The sequence below is a fragment of the Rutidosis leptorrhynchoides genome, chromosome 9 (genome assembly GCF_046630445.1).
Source record: "Rutidosis leptorrhynchoides isolate AG116_Rl617_1_P2 chromosome 9, CSIRO_AGI_Rlap_v1, whole genome shotgun sequence".
Taxonomy (NCBI): domain Eukaryota; kingdom Viridiplantae; phylum Streptophyta; class Magnoliopsida; order Asterales; family Asteraceae; genus Rutidosis; species Rutidosis leptorrhynchoides.
Window position 1 is genome coordinate 290,835,754 of NC_092341.1, and position 21,456 is coordinate 290,857,209.

General features: G+C 32.6%; 2 protein-coding genes across 2 annotated transcripts; both read right to left on the reverse strand.

Moving 5' to 3' along the window:
* Positions 1-6,868: 6,868 nt before the first annotated feature.
* LOC139868856 (transcription termination factor MTERF8, chloroplastic-like) lies at positions 6,869-7,999 on the reverse strand. The gene has a single exon (XM_071857197.1). It carries the CDS (start codon positions 7,997-7,999, stop codon positions 6,869-6,871), a length of 1,131 nt encoding a protein of 376 aa, XP_071713298.1.
* A 3,266-nt stretch (positions 8,000-11,265) lies between these two features.
* On the reverse strand, positions 11,266-12,590 carry LOC139867416 (transcription termination factor MTERF8, chloroplastic-like). The gene has a single exon (XM_071855782.1). It carries the CDS (start codon positions 12,553-12,555, stop codon positions 11,407-11,409), a length of 1,149 nt encoding a protein of 382 aa, XP_071711883.1. The 5' UTR covers positions 12,556-12,590; the 3' UTR covers positions 11,266-11,406.
* Positions 12,591-21,456: the final 8,866 nt, after the last annotated feature.

Consider the following 21,456-nt stretch of genomic DNA (forward strand, 5'->3'; position numbering starts at 1 on the left):
CATTTAACATAATTAACCAAGTGTATCAATATCTTAATATGATTCATATGTACCTAGTAAGATGTTGTTATAACGATAATCGTTATATATATCGTTTTCGAGTTTCTTAAATTAATAGTCTCATTTTTATGTATATAACTCATTGTTAAAATACCTAATGAGATACATACTTATAATAAAAACATGTTAACTATATATATAACCATATATATGTCATCGTATAGTTTTTACAAGTTTTAACGTTCGTGAATCACCGGTCAACTTGGGTGGTCAATTGTCTATATGAAACATATTTCAATTAATCAAGTCTTAACAAGTTTGATTGCTTAACATGTTGGAAACATTTAATCATGTAAATATCAATCTCAATTAATATATATAAACATGGAAAAGTTCGGGTCACTACAAAGTGAGCTCTAAAGCCGAGAATCACTTCACCCGACCCGCACCCATCCTACACATACATATGCATATAGGATATTAACACTCACCTTGTCGCCTTGAAGAACGCTTCCGAATAATCCGCAACTCGCCGAAGGAATGTACCTATTCCATTATCATAAATACCACAACACAATTAGGATGGATTTACAAACCAACCTAATTCGACACTTAGTGCAATTTCGACCCAATTGCACTTCCAAGCACAAACTTTGCCCAAACTAACCAATAATCACTAACACAAGTGATAATGGTCCTAATATGCCAATTAAACCCGAACACAAGTGTTAAACACGTGTCTCACCCATTTTGATACCAAAACCCTAATTTTGACCCATTAAGTCAAAATCTCACCATTTACAAGTCTTGGCACCAAAACACATTTAACTCGAGTTTATACTTCAACTTAATCCATTTTAAGTTTATAAACCTTATTAAATCAACAATCGGGTCAAAATCATCATCAAACCCTAATTTCGGCTCTAGTCAAAATTAGTCAACCCCATGAACCCTAATTGCTTCCAACATCTCAATAATCACTAAATGCTAGTGATTTCACCCAAATTGCAAGTCTCACAAGCATGAATTTGTACACCAAACCCAAAACCCGCCAATAACAACAATAACCCGAATATTGGTGTTAATCTCCAATTAACAACTAAATGGGTTCTATCTATGAATCATACAATCAAAAGCCCTAAATTTGAATGATGAACACAAAACGAAATTCGGAGTTAGAGCTTACCACTAGTATCACCGTGTAGCTAAGAACGAGGAGAACACACTTGTCAACTACGCCAAAGATCAACTCCCGATCCTTCCTTTCCAAAAATCCTTTTGAAATCAAATGGGTGTTTGAGTTTGAGAGGAAAAATGAAAAGAAAAGGGAAATTAAAATGAGAAATGAAATGAATGGATGAGGTTAAAACCCCAAATCTGGCTCAAACACGAAATGACCAAATTGCCCTTGATCCTCATTTAAAATTACAAGAATTCGGTACCAGTCTGCACTGTCTGCCGCGCCGCGGCCTAATTCGTCGCGCCGCGATGTTTGCCTCGAACTGGTGACTTTGTTAACAAGCTTTCTGATCTGGATTTATTCGAAACGCCTCGCCGCGGCTCCCTTTGTCGCGCCGCGACACTCAACGTGGCCTGACACATTTTCTCGCATACAAGACTTTAACACCCAAACATGTATCGAATCCTTCATACGCCTGTCGTACATACCCAATACACCTATAAATCATGTACGGGGAAAACAGGGTGTTACAACTCTCCCCCACTTAGACTCGATCACGTCCTCGTGATCCTAGTCACGAACCCAAACGGACCCACACTCAATGGTCCTTGAACACGCATTTCAAACCGACTTCTACCACAATTTCATTAACCCGAAGGTTAATCCAATGACATAACACACACTTGCTCGCATCCCGAGATGTACAATACACGCGACCACGAAGTCTACAACGATCCCTTAGACAATTCTTCCCAAAGAGTTACCCTTAACAACTAAATCATCTTCCGCGATTTATCACATTCCACAATTCCGAGTACTAGCACTAACATGAAAGTAAACTAAATAATCAAGATCTTAAGTTGTAGAACATAGTTCTTAGTTAGATCTTGAAGATCCAAGACCCAAAAGTCTAGATCTAAAGTTACTAAGTTAAATCCTAAGTTATAACACTTGAATCTTTACTTTCATGAAACCATAAGTTATGAAACTTAGATTTTCATCTTGTAAAGTGTATGTAAGCTCATAAGCTCTTGATTATGACAAAATAAGTAGACCATAAGCTATAGAAACTTAGATCTTTCATAAGTATGTAAAGTTATAACTAGAAAGTTATACTTCCATGTTCTTGAAATTATAAAGTTAACTTTAGTTCAAGAAAGTATGAGATCAAGATTAACTTGTAATACTTGACCATTTAACCAACAAACACGAATTGATACATGTACAAAATGAAGAAATAAATTATATCTACAAGTACTAAGTTTATGGTTGTTCATACTTGGAAAGATTCAAGCCAAGGCTTGATCCTTAAGAAAGTAAACTTTAAGTTTACAAACATGAACACAAGTAATGATTTACAACTCATAAACTTTCAATCTTTTAAAGTATTAAGTGTAGAACATAAACTTTATTAAGTGTAGAACATAAACTAGAAAGTTTATGTTCTTGTATGTTCTTGTATGAACAAGATAAAATGAAGAACAAACTAGAGAGTTTGATTCTTAATAACTAGTAAGTAACAACTACAATAACAAGTAAGTAAACCACAAACAAGAATAAGTAACAAACAAGCAAAAGAATGATGATGATGATGAGTGCTTTATGTTTCGGTTTTAAGACAAGGAAAAGAGAAGAAAAGTCTTGAAAGAAACTCACAATTTGAGAGAGAACTTTGAGAGAAAAATGTGAAGTATTTTGTATGTGTGAGAAAATGAAAGGAAACTAGCAACTAAGTAATACAAAAAATTGAAACAAAGCCTCCCTTTACTCCTTGTATGGCCGACGGTCAAGGGATCAAAGGGGGAAGGGAAAAGCCCACTAGATCCTTTCATGTAACAAGCTCAAAATGGTAATAAAGTGTGTTTGCATGGGAACAAGGTGTAATTGTGTAAGTAACTAGATTCCATGAACTAGTTAATCCTTAATCTAGTTAAGTCTAAGTATGATACTTGCATATTAAGATGGGCTAAATAATTCTTTAAGATAAGTAGGGTGGGCTTTTAAGTCCATTAACATTAATAAAAGCCCAAGTCCAAGTAATTAACAAATAAATCCAACAAAGCCCAAGTAATTAACTAGTAACCTTAGTTAATTAAAAATGATTAATAAAACTTAATCATGAATGTAAATAATATCCGAAATATTATTTGAGAAAAGTTCGTGTGTCACAAAGACGTGTCGGGCATTTAAAAGTCATGTATGGTAACAAGTAAATGTAATAAAATACATTCATTAAATCACAAGTATTAATAATAAGAATTATTAATAAAAGATGGAAAAACCAGGATCGTTACACGTTCTCCGCTGTGCAGGTTGCTTCCGTCACGCATAAGCCCTGAAGGCCGCCTAGCGCTTAAGTCCTGGCCGGAGAGCGTCACATTCAGCATAAATTTCGGATCACGAATAACATAACGTATCATCATCTGACACGTGTCCCCGAACCATCCGGTGGATCTATCACTATAAATAGACCTCCTGGGTCGTCATTTTACACATTCAGACACTCTGACAACTTGTGAGCAGAGACTTCACCTTTCTCTCTCACATAGTACTTTCTCTCACTAGAAGTCATCCGGCTAGTAGCTTAGCGCTCAGCGGACAAAAGATTGATTAAGCCACCCCACAAGTTTCTATACTTGTGAACCAGGTCTGCAGGGATTATTTCCCGAGGGTAAACATCAATCGGCAACACTCCCCCACTTTTAGCTAGATACTTCTAGTATTGTGTTGATACACTAAGCCTTACCTCATAAGGAAATAGGTGTTAACAGAAGTCAAAGCATAATAGGCCCAAAAACAACAATCAAATGCCCCAGAAAAAAGTTCAAGTCCACTAGCATTTTAGCAATGCCGAAAGAGACTTTTTCTTAAATAGTTTATATTATTCGTTAGGGTCCAAGGGCTCCTTTTTTCACCTCGTTCTAGGCCCTTAAATTTTCGGAACGGCCCTGAAAGTACTTTTCTTTTTTGTCAAAAATAACGCAAACTCGGATTGAAACGAGAATGTGTTTCAAAACGAAATCGAAAATATGTGTAAGTAATGCAAATTAGTTTCATTACATGTTATATAAAAATTGAGTCATTGAACAATTCTTGAGATTTTAAACAACAAACCCACTAGTTGTGCTTTCATAAGTGTGAATTCATTGAAGCATTCAAATCAAACTCTAATGAAATCAAACAAAACGTTCTGTTAACTTGAGGGGCTGTGATATGCATTCGTTTCACGGAGAGTACATTTACTAACGTCGGTTAACTTTTATGTTAAATTTCATCATGTGCAATGCACATAAGGGTAAAATAGTAATTCCGCGATCTTTATCTCTCAAATACTTAGGGGGTGTTTGTCTTTGCGATTTGAACTTGATTTTTTGATTATCACGTTTACAAAGCGGGAATAATTTAGTTCTAGTGTTTGGTAAATAAAATGAAAAAATTGATTTTTTGCGTTTGTTGGGCTCCAAATCGTGGAAATCAAGAAGTATGTAGATAGTTACTGCACGAAAAATGCAATTCTTAATATCACTATTTTTACGGTTGTACCCCTATAAAATACCTTGTACTAATACCCTCTATTACCATTATTTATCTATCAGTCTGACTTCAACTCTTTTAGCTCCCTTTTTATTTTTATCTGACTCCATCAATATGTCTAACATCATATTGTCATTTGATTGTGACTATTCTCACTGACATTGACTTTTCCGAAGCATGAAACAAATTTCAAATAGCTGTAGAACTGTTTAAATAAGTGTAAATTTTTTCACTACTTAAAAGTAATACTCCGTATACCGTAATGTTGTTCTCAAGTTATATGTTGATATTCTAAAGTTATACGTAGTATTTGATAAATTTATCATTATTAAAATCATAAAAAATGTATCATTAAAATATTAAATCTATATTTTATAATTTTAAAAGAATGTCTCTTTTGGTAATTTTACACATTAAGTTATCAAATAATCTGATTTTCCAAACACTCAATAAACCGATTATTTAATTATTGTGATTTCAAACAGCATAATCAAATCCAAACACCATTTTAATCCCATCCCAACTCAATCTCAACCTCACATACTTAATCTCTCACTTACCAATTATCCTCCAATTCATTATTACTTCATACACACTATGATAAATAAATCTTTGATGATAAATGATACGCTGATGCAAGTTTGCCGTTAAAAAAAAAAAATCTTTGATGATAAACATGAATTCATAATAAATCAGTAAACATGAAGTCATCTTGTCTATCTCTGCATCTACTTGTTTCAATAAACATGAAATGGAGAAATACCAATTTTAAGCTACAGATTTGCTTCCACCATGAATCTGAATTAAATCCCAACCACACACAATGTTGAGATAAAGTTAGTATTATACCTTCCAATAAAATCATTTATTAAATTGGGGCTAGAATTTGATTCAACGTTTTTTTTTCATTTTCATGTTTCTCTTTTCAAAATTAAACTAGTTCAAGGACCACCGTTTCTCACCTCCAACCCACCACTAACGACCGCCATCACCAAATGACCTCCGATTTCATGTTGTTCAGGACCACCGTTGTTCACGAAACAATTAAACTTCCGGCAGTCGTTCAGGGACCACCGTCGTTCACGAAACAATTAAACTTCCGGCTATTTGTGAGTCGTGGATTATTGATTAATGAAGCATCTGGGTATTGTGTGATGTGGGATATTGAAATTAGACCATCTGGGTATTAATGGGACTTACCATTGCCAACATCTTCTAATCTGTATATTTATCTTCAGATCAGATACATTTGTGATGTGGTTGTTTTCTGCTGTTTATCTTCAATTTGGGTTATGAATCTGTTTTTTTATTTTCATTTTATGATTCAAAGCCAATTGGTTTCTGATTTAGTGAATTATATTGGGTTTTAATTTAGCAATTGGTGTGGAGGTGGTTTTGGTGTAGGGGTAGAGGGCGTGTTCTACACAGAAGAAAGATGAAGAAAAAGAAGAGAAATAGTTAAAATGACATTTCTGCCCTCATGTGCTTGGCACATGAGCAGTTTAACGGACGAATTTAATGGCTATTAGCAAAATGGATTCCCCGTGAAACAAATGCATACCATAGTGACCACCTCAAGTTCAAAAAATTCTTTTGGACTCCGGTTGATATTTTAAACATACCACAGGGACCTTCCATGTAACTTTGTCTTTGAATAACCAAAAATTCGTCCTTAAATTATATAGATTTAGACCAAAACCGACACATGCTATCCCTGATCCAAGATTATTATCTTATCGATAGCAAGTCAATGTGAACCAAATTATATGCATTTGAAAAATATAGAGCTTATATACATGGTCTACTTCTACCAAATACGGAGTACTAAAAATGCACAAAAAATTCACTACTTACAAGGATCCCTCAAATATGATGAATGCAATTTTTTGATACCAGAAAGCATGATAACATAAAGATTGAAAGTTTCTATAATCAACAGATTTAGTATTTCAAAACAAAAAGGTTGAATCTTACCTACTAACATCAGTTTCATACAAGTTAGGGATCTCGTCCTCAAAAAAATCTTGAATCTTCAATACTTCAATCCTACGCTTTGTCGATTTCTGAAACTCAATGCGAATTGTATCCTCTGATGACCCAAAACAGAAACAATACTTCTTAAACGACAACAAAATCTTGCTACACATAAGCAATTTATTCGGGTGCCAAACGCTTGATACTATTCAAGTAAGTTTCACATAAATTTGGAACATGACACTCAAATTTCTTCAAGTAATCAAGAAACTTGGACTCAGTATATTTCACAACTGTCGCAAAAGACGGTATATCTTTCACTAACTCTTTCTCCTTCAATATTTTGAAAACTTCATTCCTCGGTTTCATTCGTTTCTCTAAACTCAACGTCCAAAAAGACGTGCAACCCATTAAATACAATGGGCTATAATCTAACTCCTTCATAAAAAAGTTCAATTTATCAACAATGTAAGCTTCTGATCTATCTAAACAGTAAGGTTGAGACTTAACCAATGTATTTATTTGATCATCAGACCAACCAAAAGTCCTAAAAACTCGTATAATGTTCTCGATTTCCTCATCACTTCGATACATAATAGCAAAAAAACCATAAATAAAAATCGGTAAATCACGTGAGATACCTAATTTTTCTTCAACATATTGCAGCTTACTTTCAAGTAACTCGGGTGCCAGTTTCATTCGCTGCGGATCTTTAATAAGGGTTTTGTATATCATCTCATCAGATACAGCATATTTTTTTAACAAACTGATATTTTGCGATATTCGTGTAACAGTAGTATTTGCTACCAACATCCATTTAGATCTGTTGATCAATTCAATAACTTTTTTATCACAGCCTCCTAATAAAGTTCTATAAAAGTCAACAGTGGGTATGATTTTAGTATCTAATCCTTTCCAAAAGATATAACGATTACGCCTAACAAGTGTCACTAAATCAGGACCTGGTAACCCTAATTCTTGAAAAAACCTTAATTTGGGCGCTAGGGTTTTGGTGGCTTTGCAAGTTAGGATTTTTGGTGCATAAGATATGATTTCTTTGATTTGGGTACTGTTTAAACCATAATCTTTAAAGAGATTAACAACTAAATCAAAATTAGCAGTTGATTTAAGATGATAAGTTGGTACCTCTGAAGAAACGGCAACGGCGTCGTTTACTGGAAATCCAAGTGAATTAATTAGGTAGTTATTCACTATTGCATTTGTTATTGATGATGATGATGAAGATAAAGATGAATACTTGATTGAACATTGAAAATGAGGTTTTACGATTGTTCGAAATAATTTGAACATCGCAAAATTGTGACATGCGAAAGATGACAAGTTGGGGAGACGGCTTAGTGTTTGGGTCAAATTTGTTCCATGTTACTCCGTATTTATTTTCCTAGAATTTGACTTTGCTATTGACGACGACGACAACAATAACAATAAACTTTCGAGAGGACCTCCAACCTTTATTAGAAAAAAGTTTTAAAAAAATGAAGATAATAAAATAAAAATAATTTGACGTCATTAAAATGGTAGAATCAAATTTCCATGGGTTTAAATCCTGCCTGAAATTTAATGTAGGCTCTAAGAGTCAGTCAAGTCGCTAATAAATCGACGATTGCTCACAGTGGGACCTAATTGTTATAGTATGTTGTTTTGTGCGAAACTATTTATTGGTTTGCAACTTAATTATTGTTCTCCGACTATGTTTATCCTCGTTTCACATGCAACGAGTACTGTGGGACTCTGTGTTTCGTTGTGAGATTCTTGTTGTTGGTGGTTGTGTGACTATCTCTTATTTGGTCGTCGGAGATTTTCAGTTTTTGGCGACGTTTGGTTTTGTCGTCTTGGGTTGTTGTTTTTGTGCTGGTTTTGATCTCATATATGTTCTTTTTTTGCTAGTCCGGGTTCTTGAGTTGTAGGTTTGTTGGATTTTAATTTTCTCGGTGGTGTCGACGTTCTATCTTTTAGGTATCTCTCCTTGTTGTCTTGGTTTCTCAATTAGTTTGAAGGCATGGTGGTTTTGTTGGGTAGTGTTAGGTTGCCTTATCGTTGGTTGTTAGTGTTGGTTCATGGCTCATATGGCTTTTTGCCTGGGTTCTTGTTTCTATTTTGGTTCTTCTTTGCCAACTAGTTATTATCTCGATTTTCCTTGTTCGCGGGTTGGTTTTCCGGTCGCGTGCATCGCGACTTGGGCTTTTTGTCTCTTCCTGTCGATATGGATGTGGATGATGCATGGGACACCAAGTTGTATCCGGTAACTGACTTGTGTTTTGTTGGTTCTCGAATTTCGACGGTTGGAGATTGTGCGTATATGAGGCGATATTTAGGTGATTCCTCCGGGTTTTCTTCGTTTGTAAGTATTGGTAGACTTAGTTGAACTTGTTTTAGTTAAGGTTGTACTCATGTAGATTGCAGTGTCTTCAATAGTTGTACTCATGTAGATCGTAGAGTCTACATTCTCGAGAAGTCCGCATCTTATGTACTTAATTTGACCTTCGAATCCATATATTTTATTTTCCTTTATTTTGTAAATAAAAATTAAAAAATTTAAATATTCTAGTCAATTTATTTCGCAGTTTAAAATGTTCATTACAAAGGCAATAATACAATCTAACTACTAGTATGATTTGAATTATTAATATTAATATTAATTATTAATTATTATTTAATTAATTATTATAAATATATACGATATGTGATGATAGTATTCATTTATTAAGTTTCCACATTCTTATTTTATCTTGATGCTTCATATTGAATTAATATGAGTCTAGACAATCATTAATTTTAAATTTCTTTTGCATATATTGGAAAAATAGAAATTTTTTGGACTCGGAATCATCATAAAATAGTAATCAAATAAAATATTAGAGCGGACTTGCGTGTGAGCCAAGTAACCACGTCAAAATCCGAATAACAAGAAGGTTGAAGAGAGTTTTAATAAGCCTTGGAGAACCAAACCCACGTATGTGGCAAAATACTAGCATGACTTGTGGCTAGATGTGAATAGCAAATCCAGATCTAGCCGGAGTCATATGGGTTTGTTAGGACGAGTGCAGTTGCTGCATTGAATAGGAGATTTTTACTCGGAAGTGATTCGGATCTGAATCATGAATCATGGGGGTGATGATTCAGGGAGGTTAGAACAATGATGGGATGGGGACTGTTTTTGCTAATCGGTCTCATTTCAATCTTGGATCGGAGGATGTTGTTAAGAAACCTGTGTCCGAGGTGTATGCAAACCGGCTCGATGCTATCCGTGAAGCGTTAGGGAAAGGTGGTCAGGGTTGGTTTCCAATTATCGAAAAGTCTACAAAGGGTGGGGATAATCTTGATCACAACTGTTTTGACGTGGGTTTACTGGTTGTTCTTTTTGTGACTTTGTATCTTCGTGTGTTGGCAGATTCAGTGGTTCACTGGTTGGTTGTGCTTGTACCTGACAATTGAGACCCATACTCTAAAATTTGGGTCAATTGGGTCATGAAAAAATTAGGCCTAACAATGTAAACAAAAACATAAAATAGGTCCAATGAGTTTCCTTCAGCCTATTGGGTCTTATACAAAATATAAAAGAACGGGTCAAACAAATATCAAATCCTAAAGTTCAATAAATAGAGACACGTCAAATGAGTCTTGTGAATTGGTCAAATAGGTCGAGCATAATAAAATTCATCCGACAATCGTTTATGAAAGCATTAATGATTATACCAATTATTATGTATATTAATATTTTCATATATATAATAATATTTATATTTATAATAACTGAAACAATATATTAAATGTAAAAAGTGTATGACCTGTTAGGACCCATTTGACCCATTACCCGTTTCGACCTGTTACCCAAACCAACCTAACCTGACCCGTTTGGTTCCGTTTAAAATTTTTATCCGTTTGACCCATGACCCATTTCAACCCAAAACCATTTTGACCAGTTACCCAAACAGACCCAACCTGACCCGTTTGCCAGGTATAGTTGTGCTCTTGCCCATCCTTGTGCTTTGTACCGTTTTGGGTTTAATGATGAAGTGCTCCCTGTGTTATCTAGTTTATCGTTTTTTTGAAGGAAAAAAATAGGGCGTACCATGAATACAAATCAGGACCTACCATGATAAAACCAGAAGCAATCAGACTCGTGTAAATGAGGGCCTACAACATCAAAAGGTTAAGGTATCAGCTTAATGTTAACTCATCCAATTCGTCTTTGACAAGCTTATACAGCAAAGGGGCTGAAATTTGTACAAACCATATAGACTGGGCAACGTATGTTGAAGTTGTCAAAGCACCACACTACAAACCCATTTTAGTATTTTACCATAAAATCCTTGAGTGGCTTTAAGCTCACCTGTAAAGTTGTTTCCATATACACATAAAGCACTTGAACCATCTGCCAAATTTGGTGACAAATTTCCAAAATGAAATGACTTTAGAAAACACATTTTGATATCCTATAAGGTGTAATGCTAACCGAGATATCATAACTTACTTCAAAAGTTACAGGAGCTATTACTGTCAATAACTAAATCCGAAATAAAATGCAATCATAATCATAACTAATAAAAAGGCCATACAAATAAAATTTGGTTCTTAAATCATTCTTTAGAAGCATAGAAGGAACATTATGTTATAAACTAACTCAACCATTACAATTTCTTTGATCAAATGCCTAATATCCCCAAAACTAACACAATAACTTCAATACAAAACAATCAGTTTGAAATTTGCCTCACGCTACTAACATAGGTTTCATACAAATCAGGAATCTCTTTCTCAAAACGACGTAAATAATCTTGAAATCTCAACTCTGGATATGTAACCAGAGTAATAAGTGAATGTCTACCAAGCAACATTTTTGCTTTCAAAATCTTCACCACTTCATACCTAGGTTTCACTCGTTTCTCCAAACTCAATGAAAAGAGGTTCGGGCAACTAGCCAAGTATGCCGGTGTATACCCAAGCTCATTCATAAAGAAACTCAATTTATCACGAATTGTATCTTCTGATAATGCAAAACAGTAAGGCTGATTCTTAAACAAAAAGGTTAATTCCTGATCAGAAAACCCATAACTCTTATAAACCTCCATCTTCTTCTCCATTAAAACAATACTATTCGAACACATCGCATGAAAACACCGAAAAAACACAGTAGAATCACGTGTTACCCCTAGTTTACTTTCTATCCAATTCAGTTTACTCGTTAGCCAACTAGGTGGCTGCGTAAAATGCATAGCATTCCTATTAACAAATTTCCCAATCTGCTCATCTGAAAAACCATAACTTCGTAACATAACAATATTCGCAGTAAACATTCTTAATGCAATGGATGTCGAAAAAAGCCATCTTGATCTGTTAATAGTTTCCACCACTTTTTCATTACTCCCTAACAATGACCTAAGGTAATCAATAGTGGGTATGATTCTAGACTGCAAACCCAACTCAAATAAACTCGGGTTTCTTTTCAAAAGGCTAATTAGATCCGACCCAGATAACCCAAGTTCAAGAAAAACCCTAAGTTTGGGTTTTAGGGTTTCATTTGCTCGGTATAATAAAATTTTAGGAATCCATGAGACTAAATCTTTGATCTGGGCATCATCAAAACCGTATTTTTTGAGAACCCCAACAACTGAATCGAAATTTCGAGTGGTTCTTAAACGACGTACCTTTGAACATGAAGAAATTGCTGATTCTTTAGTGAATCCGAGAGATCTGGTCAGGAAATCTACAAAAAGGGCTCTTTTAGCAGATGAAGAATCATCAAATGCAGTTTTTGTTGTTGAATAATACAGGATTTGAGATTTGAAAGTATGATGGATTGATGATAGAAGCTGTCGCTGGATATGGTTACGGAGGTATAACATCTTTAGCTGTCAGCATCCAGATTACAGAGCCACAAAAATAGGGGTTTTTAATCGGAATTACTCACTTATTAGTATATGTTTCATTTGCACCCCTTATATTTTTATATTTGATGGAAATAGACATAATTTTATTGTTTAATATTATTTCGGCAAAAAATTACTAGGTAGTTTTTTTTTTTTTTTTTTTTAACACCAGTTCGGGATCACCCAAAGGGGACCAAATCACCCACGTTTTTATATTTCGCAGTTTCATAACCCGCCTCCAAACTGTTGCTCATGAGGAACCCCGACCCAATCTGAGGGCATGAGCGGTAAAACCCCCTCTGTGATGACCCGGAAATATCCGACCAAATTTAAACTTAATTTTTTTTATGGTTTCGACAAGATAAGCAAAAGTCTATTTAATTGAATCTAAAAATCTTTGAACTGTTTACATGAATACACTTAAACCTATGACCATCCTCGACGATTCACGAACAGTTGTGTGCAAATAAAAATGTTAATATATATATATATATATATATATATATATATATATATATATATATATATAATATTTTGAATTAATAAAAATATAATTTAATTATTTGAGTTAAAAATGTAAAATAATAAAACAGAATCATTAAATAACTATTAAAAGTGAATCTATATATAAATATATATGACTTATAATATATTGTATTATGTCTATATCTTAGAAATAATAAATAATCAATAAAAGTTATTATTATTTGATATACTATATGTTTAAATTTATTTCTATGATGAGAGAATATTATATATATATATATATATATATATATATATATATATATATATATATATATATATATATATATATATATATATATATATATATATATATATATATATATATATAAGACAATTACATCTTTACATTTAATATGCATACACATATTATATAAAGTATTTATAATAAATATATAACACATGTTATCATATAATATATATAATGTATGATTATAATATATAATCCTAACATGTTAAGTGTAATTACAAGTTAAAAAAATGTAATACTAATATTAATAGTACTTTTATTAATATTATTAATAACAATATTAACATTAAAGTCAGTATTAGTTATATTACTGAAAGCTAATACATTTAAATTATCATGAAACATGAATAATATTAATATCATTATTATTAGTATTGTTATTATTGATATTAATGTTATTATTAATAATATTAGCCTTATTAAAATTAGTAATATTGATATTTATAATATTATTGTTATACATTTTATAGTAACTAAAATAATTATCATTAGTAGTAATATTATTATTACTATTATATTATTATAAATTTGCATTATTATTTATTCTTATGTATAATATTAAGAGTATTACTTAATATTATGATTAATTATAAAAAAAATAAAAATAAATAAATAAATAAATAAATATATAAGAGATATACAAATACAGAGATATATAAATACAAATATATATATGTACAGATATATATAAAAATATAGGTGTTATATACAGATATATATACATTAAGAAATCTATATTATTTATTATTATTATTATTATTATTATTATTATTATTATTATTATTATTATTATTATTATTATTATTATTCTTCTTCTTCTTCTTAATATATTTATTAATTATATAATTCAACAAAAATCGTACATAAAGATTTGGAATCAGGAATTCACGTTGCAATATACTTTAATCCAGTTTTGTTTTAATCTCAAATTTGTTACATATCACTTTCATTTGTACAGATTTGTTAATCCACTGTTAATTATTTTATCTTCTTCCTGATTTAATCGAATATCCTGTCAATCATCAATACAATATATAATCGATCACATACAGTGGTAATTGAGATCAGACGTCTTTATATTAACAACTGAATCACAAACAACTATTACAGCATTTAATTTAAACGAATTTAATTAGAAAACATTCAAGAACATGTCGACTACCTCTGTTCTTGTTTCTTTTTCGCAACAGCTCGAATTCAAATTAATTTTAAGAAACTAATAATGCAATTGTGTTAGTATTACTCTAATGAATCTTTCTGCAAAGTTTCATCTCCTAATTTTTAATATCGAGATTGAATTTTTGAGTCAAAGTTTTAAATTAAAAAGTCAAACATTATGTTCTTCACAAAAATTCGACTTTCTGTTATTGATTCTTGTCAAATTAACAATCTAGAAAGTTTCTAGGAGAGATTTAGAACTTATTTCATGTAGGATTCGTGAGCTATAACAGTCAAAATTTCAAAATTTATGTTGGAGTTCTTGAACTCATAAACGAACCTGCTGCTGCTTTATTTTTTTATTTATTTAATTGTGTTCTAATTTAATTCAAACACTTTTATGAGTCGTATCTGCTTCTGTTTCAGTAATAAAACAAGTCTTTAAATTTTTGTATGTTTGATTCTGAGATGGTCGATGTGTAATTGAAGATGATGAACAAAATAGGAAAACAGAAAGTTCGTTTATAAATAAATAATACGGGAATATATCAGATAAATGGGAACAGATGAGTGGTGCTGGGTGTTAGCGTGTTAACTAGTAATCTTGGGTTCGAGTCTTGCAACAGCCATTTTTTTGGAATAAGCTCATATTTATGAGGTAGTTATTATTATTATTATTATTATTATTATTATTATTATTATTATTATTATTATTATTATTATTATTATTATTATTATTATTATTATTATTATTATTATTGTTATGATTATAGTATTATTATTATTGTTATCATTAATGTTATAAACATTATTATTATTATTATTACATGTATAAGTATGATAATTATTATCATTATAATTATTATTATAAGTATTATTGTTATTATTATGAATCTTATTATTAAGGTTAATATTATGATTATAAATAATTATTGATATTATTAAGATAATTATTATTGTATTAACGTTAGAATAGGATTATATGTATAATTAATATTATCATTATTATTATTATTATCATTAAGTAGTAACAATAAGTATTATTAGTATTATTATCACTATCATAATGTAATTTATTATTATTATCATTAACATTAATATTATTATCATATTTATAATTATTATTACAAAATATTAGTACTAAGTATTATTAAGTCTTAGGAAATAGAATCAAAACTAATATTTTTATTGTAAAAATAATATAACTCTTATATTTATTATTAGTATCATTAATATGATTTTTAAAATTTTTATTATTTAACCTATCACATAACCTTATTATTAAAGTTATTATCTTTATTAAAATTAACATTTGTATTCACATTTTTATTATTAATATTACTACTAATACTATCATTATTAGTATTATCCTTAAATCGGGTATTATCATAAATATTAATTTTGCAAACGAAAGATAGTTATGTAAAAATATATTAAATACAAAACCTAACTATATTGATATTGTTATAAAATATATAAATCGACATATACATATGATATTAATACAAAAATTATATCACTAATAATAATATACATATTTGTTCGATTATGATTATACGTTTTAATATATACACAAATGATATAGTTTCGTGAATTGAGGTCAACCCTGCATTGTTCAATATAGTCATATGTATTTTTACTACAAAATACAGAATTGTGAGTTTCATTTACTCCCTTTTTAAATGCTTTTGCTATATATATATTTTTGGGACTTAGAATACATGCGCTGCTTTTATAACTGTTTTACGAAATAGACACAATTACTTAAAATTACATTCTATGGTTGGATTATTAAACCGAATAACGCCCTTCAAGTCTGGTAACCTAAGAATTTAGGGAAATGGTCCCTGATTGACGCGAATCCTAAAGATAGATCTATGGACCTTGACAAGTCCCATTCGGGGTAAGAATGCTTTAGTACTTCGAGATTATTATACAGACGAGAGGATCTGTTTTGGAGATATTCTATGCATTAAGTTAACGTCGGTTACCAGGTGTTCAATCCATATGAATGATTTTTGTCTCTATGCATGGGACGTTTATTTATGAGAACTGGAAATGAAATTCTTGTGGTCTATTAAAATGATGGAAACGATTATTTATGTTAAACTAATGAACTCACCAACCTTTTGGTTGACACTTTAAAGCATATTTATTCTCAGGTATGAAAGAAATATTCCGCTGTGCATTAGCTCATTTTAAGGATATTATTTCGAGTCATTCATGGCATATTTCGAAAGACGTTGCATTCGAGTCGTTGAGTTCATCAAGATTATTATTAAGTCAAATATAGTTGGATGTATTATGAAATGGTATGCATAATGTCAACTTTCGATGAAAAGAAAGTTTGTCTTTTAGAAACGAATGCAATGTTTATAAAATGTATCATATAGAGGTCAAATACCTCGCGATGTAATCAACTATTGTGAATCGTTTATAATCGATATGGACTTAGTCCGGATGGATTATGACGGGTCATGAAACCCTCCTCCACTGCCCCCGCAACGCGATGTGCGAATGGCACACTTGAATGAAATTCAAGGGTTAAGGTAGGGCTGTAACGAACCAAGTCGAGTCGAGTATATAATTTTCAGGCTCAACTCGTGACATTATTACTAAATTCGAACTCGAATAACTATTCAAATCTGGGCTCGAACTCGAGATCGATAATTTTTTTATTGTTCGAGTTCGAGTTTGAAGCTCGTTTACTCGTTTATGAACTCGAGTTCGTTTGGACCGTTATTAGAATTGGAGATTGTTTACAAGCTCGAGCTCGTTTAGCTCCTGTTTTGGCTGAACACAAAGAAATTCAGTATTATATATTGGTTTCTTAGCTGATAGTGACTGATACATTAAGGTTATGAAGACTTTAAACAAGTCTTTACAAAAACATAAAACATGATCCATTAATCCACCATATAACAGAAAGAAATATAACATATTCTTCAAACAAGTCTTAGGACTAATAATAATAACCAAAACGCGAAAACATGTCCAGCCCAAAATACATATATCAAAAAATGCTCCAGTTTGCTAACTTTGCTGGACATATCTTATTTTTAAATGCTCCATTCACTCATAACCTACAAGCAAAAATCGTAATATATCAAAAAATTTAATTATAAGCATGGTCCACAGTTCACTTTTTCTTCAAATTTGTTTGAAACTAAAAGTGATACTTAAGTGATACCACAGTTCACTTTTTAAATGCTCCATCCATAGTTCACACTTCTAATATCATGTTCATATAATGTATGCATATATTTCATAACATACTATCAATACAAGCAATACCCTTGCTTATATATAGTCATATAAAGTGATACTTAAAATCATAATTTTCTTGCTTATATAGTCACAAAATGTATGCATGTAATGTTCATATTAAAGAATACATATTGTAAAACACTACCAACTGTACAATGGGAAACTTTCATGATGAAGTAGTATAAATGAACTTGCTGTATTATTAACGTGTTATGCATCCAGTGCATCAATCAAGGGTATCTCTAACATTTGTTTTTCAGTCTACATACAAACAGTTAAAGTCACTTTGTTATAATTCAAAGAAAGACAAATAAAACTTTAAATACTCATATATTACCTTTCTTTTCTTTTTGACACCGTGAAGCTTATGAATCCAATCTCCCCCACATATCAAAGCTTGCACAGTTTCTGGATTCAGGGATGCATGGTATTTATCAATTACACAAGTCCAACATTATTTTTTAATACTCGGCTCGTGAAACTAATCGAGTAGTATTTTTTGTTCGAACTCGACTCGAATTCGAACTCGCAAAAGCTCGAACTCGAACTAAACGAGCTCGAGCTCGAATAGCTCGTTAAAAGCTCGACTCGTTAACAGCCCTAGTTAAGGGGCAACCTTGTGTGCAATGTTGCACCGTACGAGAGTCGAACTCCTAACCTCTCGCTAAGAGGGGCAGACCACTACCACATGAGCGACAACACAAGGTTAAATTAATACGTAGTTTACATGGGAATAGTCTAGCGAGATCGGAAATTTTTTCTTGAACTATAACGAATTATGTAATATAATTGTCTTTTTATTATGATGACCTTTTAATTAGTGATCAAGCGTATTTTCATCAACTTGATGTGAGGCGGTTTCCAATTATGTACTTAAGTGTGAAAAGAGTTGAGTAAATGTTGGCGATTGGTTGTTCGCTTTTCGGTTCGGTTACCGTGTATAACCCTGTTGGAGATTAGAATCTCCAAGAGGTGGCGCGCAACTAATCTAGACGTATTTGACACGAGTTAGACCGGAGTGAGTGAGTTAGTGAGATAATACTTGGAAAGTGAAAATATCAACTCTCGTTAAATGAATATGATATCTGAATGATTGCGATGCGACATGACGTGTTTGTTTTTTTTAACGACTATTTCGACATCGAATGCTCTCATTTGTCACTCATATACGCGTTAGGAGGAAACTCTTCACACATCATTGCCGCATTGGGTACCCTATATTCTTTATATTAAACCGAGTGGTTTAGGGCATACACCTTTGTTGAGTCCCCAAAATAATTAAGGATTTAATTATGACAAAACTGTAATTTATTTGCTCTAAAATGTTATGTGCGGTCAGCACAAGTTTGTTTGTGTATAGACAGCAGATATTGCTGTGTCGAGTGTTTAGTTTGCTGCTCAGTCTACCAGCACAAGGTAGACAGTGTTCTTCAATCAGCACAGGATGTGTACTCAGTAAATCAAGAACATGAAGTGGCTCAGCAATGAAGAACCAGCACAGCTGGAATGCAGCTTACTACACAAGACAGCTATGCTCCATTATAAGTATAGTAGTTTTTCGAGTGGTCTACATCAATGGTACTATTCAACAGAAGTCTAAGACAAAGTTGAACAGAAAAGGACACGCGTCGGCGGCTGACAAGTGACCTTACAAGATCACATGGGAATGCAGAAGTTTAACGCATGTGTAGACATGGGTTATACTTTGTCAACACCTAGGGAACACAACATTCTATTTGTATAATCAAATAGTGGTGCCAAACCGAATTGGGGTGTTCCTGTCAATAGCTACCAAAGAGGAAAGAGGAGAGCATGCTCTCTGATGTAGTTGTCCCCACAAGTACATATATCCTATGTACCAGTGGACAATAGAACCATTACACGGATAATAGGACTACTATAAATTGTTGTATCCACTATTGTAACAACTAGTGGTGTGAGTTTATTTTTATAGAGTCAAAACGTGTAATAGCTGTTAGTTTACCTCTTAGATATAATCTAGGTAATCTGTATCAACCAACTATCATTCCACCAAGGATAGTTGTGATTCAATCAATAAAGAATAACTGTTGAAAATTACATGTGACTCTATTTATTTGCATGCTTGAATACTAATCGGTTTAACTGTTAAGTTATTTTAAAAAGAATTGTATTCACCCCCCTCTACAATACTCCTGTTGTTATCAAGGGACCAACAACTGGTATCAGAGCTTCAGTCTTGATAATTAATATCTTGGATCTGAATTCTCTCATGGCTGCATATTCTAATACAGCTTACCTTGAAAATGTCTCATCCAATAGACCACCCAAATTTGATGAAGATGAGTATGAAACTTGGAAGGCAAGATTCATGCTTCTCCTTGAGTCTATTGACCCACTCATGCCTGGTATTGCCACAGATGGTCCATTTGTACCTACTGAGACTATTAGTAGTGCACCAGCTACAGCTGACACTCCTGCTGTTTCTGGCAGAGAGGTTATTCTCACCCCTTCTAGATGGGATGCTGAGGATAAACGTCGTGTTGGACTTGACCCTAAAATCATAACCTTGTTAGCTATAACTTTGCCTAACCCACTGCTCAAACTGATTAAGGAAAAAGAAAATGCCAAGCTTATGTTGGACTATCTAGATGTTACCTATGAGGGTATGGGAGAAGTTAGGCAGAACAGAATGATTGCTTTAAAACGAGAATATGAAATGTTCTTTGCCTACAAGAAGGAAACCCTTAAGCAAACCTTCATTAGGTTTAACTCCTTGATTGCTGACCTGATCACTTTGAATGTCACCTATACTAAGTTTGAACAAGTGAACAAATTCATTGATTCACTGCCTACTAAATGGAAATCTGTTACTGACCCTTTAAGAACCACTCAGACCCTAAAGAACTTTAACATGTCTTCTCTCTACAGTTCACTTTGGAACCATGAGAAGGCAGAGGCTAAATTTGAACTTAACTTGAAAGAAAACTTTAGGTATGCCCCTACCACTTCAAAATCTTCTAAGACAGATGATACTGCTCTTATTGTTGCTGCTAAAAAGAAAGCTCAAAAGGCTTTACTGGTTCAAAAGTTGTTGGCAGAAGAAGAGTCAGCTGAGAGTGATGTTGTGACGCCCCGTACTAAATCAATGTGTACGGACCATCAACAACAGGATCATTACAAGGTCAAACACTATATGCTATTTGAAAACCAGTTTAGCATTCATGAAAATATAGCTTTTTACAAAAGATAACGTGCTTCCTATGAATGGAGGCATAAACATAAGTACGTGACCCAAAGGTCGTTACAAAGCCATTGTTTGAAAATAACGTAAGTTACGAATGCAAAATAAAAGTTCCATGATTGAGACATCTCTAAGTAATGCAGCGGAAGGTTAACACAGCAAGTCTGTAACACCAAGACAGCAAGTCTAACAGCGGAAGCAACAATGTCTAAGCACCTGAGAAATACATGCTTAAAAAGTCAACACGAATGTTGGTGAGCTATAGCTTGTTTGTAATCAGTAATGTAATGTAGGCCACGAGATTTCAGTGCTTCGACCAGCGTTTCAAATCAGTAAATCAAACAGTATGATAAAGTATATGTTTATCTGTGGGCACCCGGTAACTAACTTAACGTAATAATACCCCCTAAAAAGCGCACTTGGTGAGTGCGTATGTTTACGAAGTATTAAACAC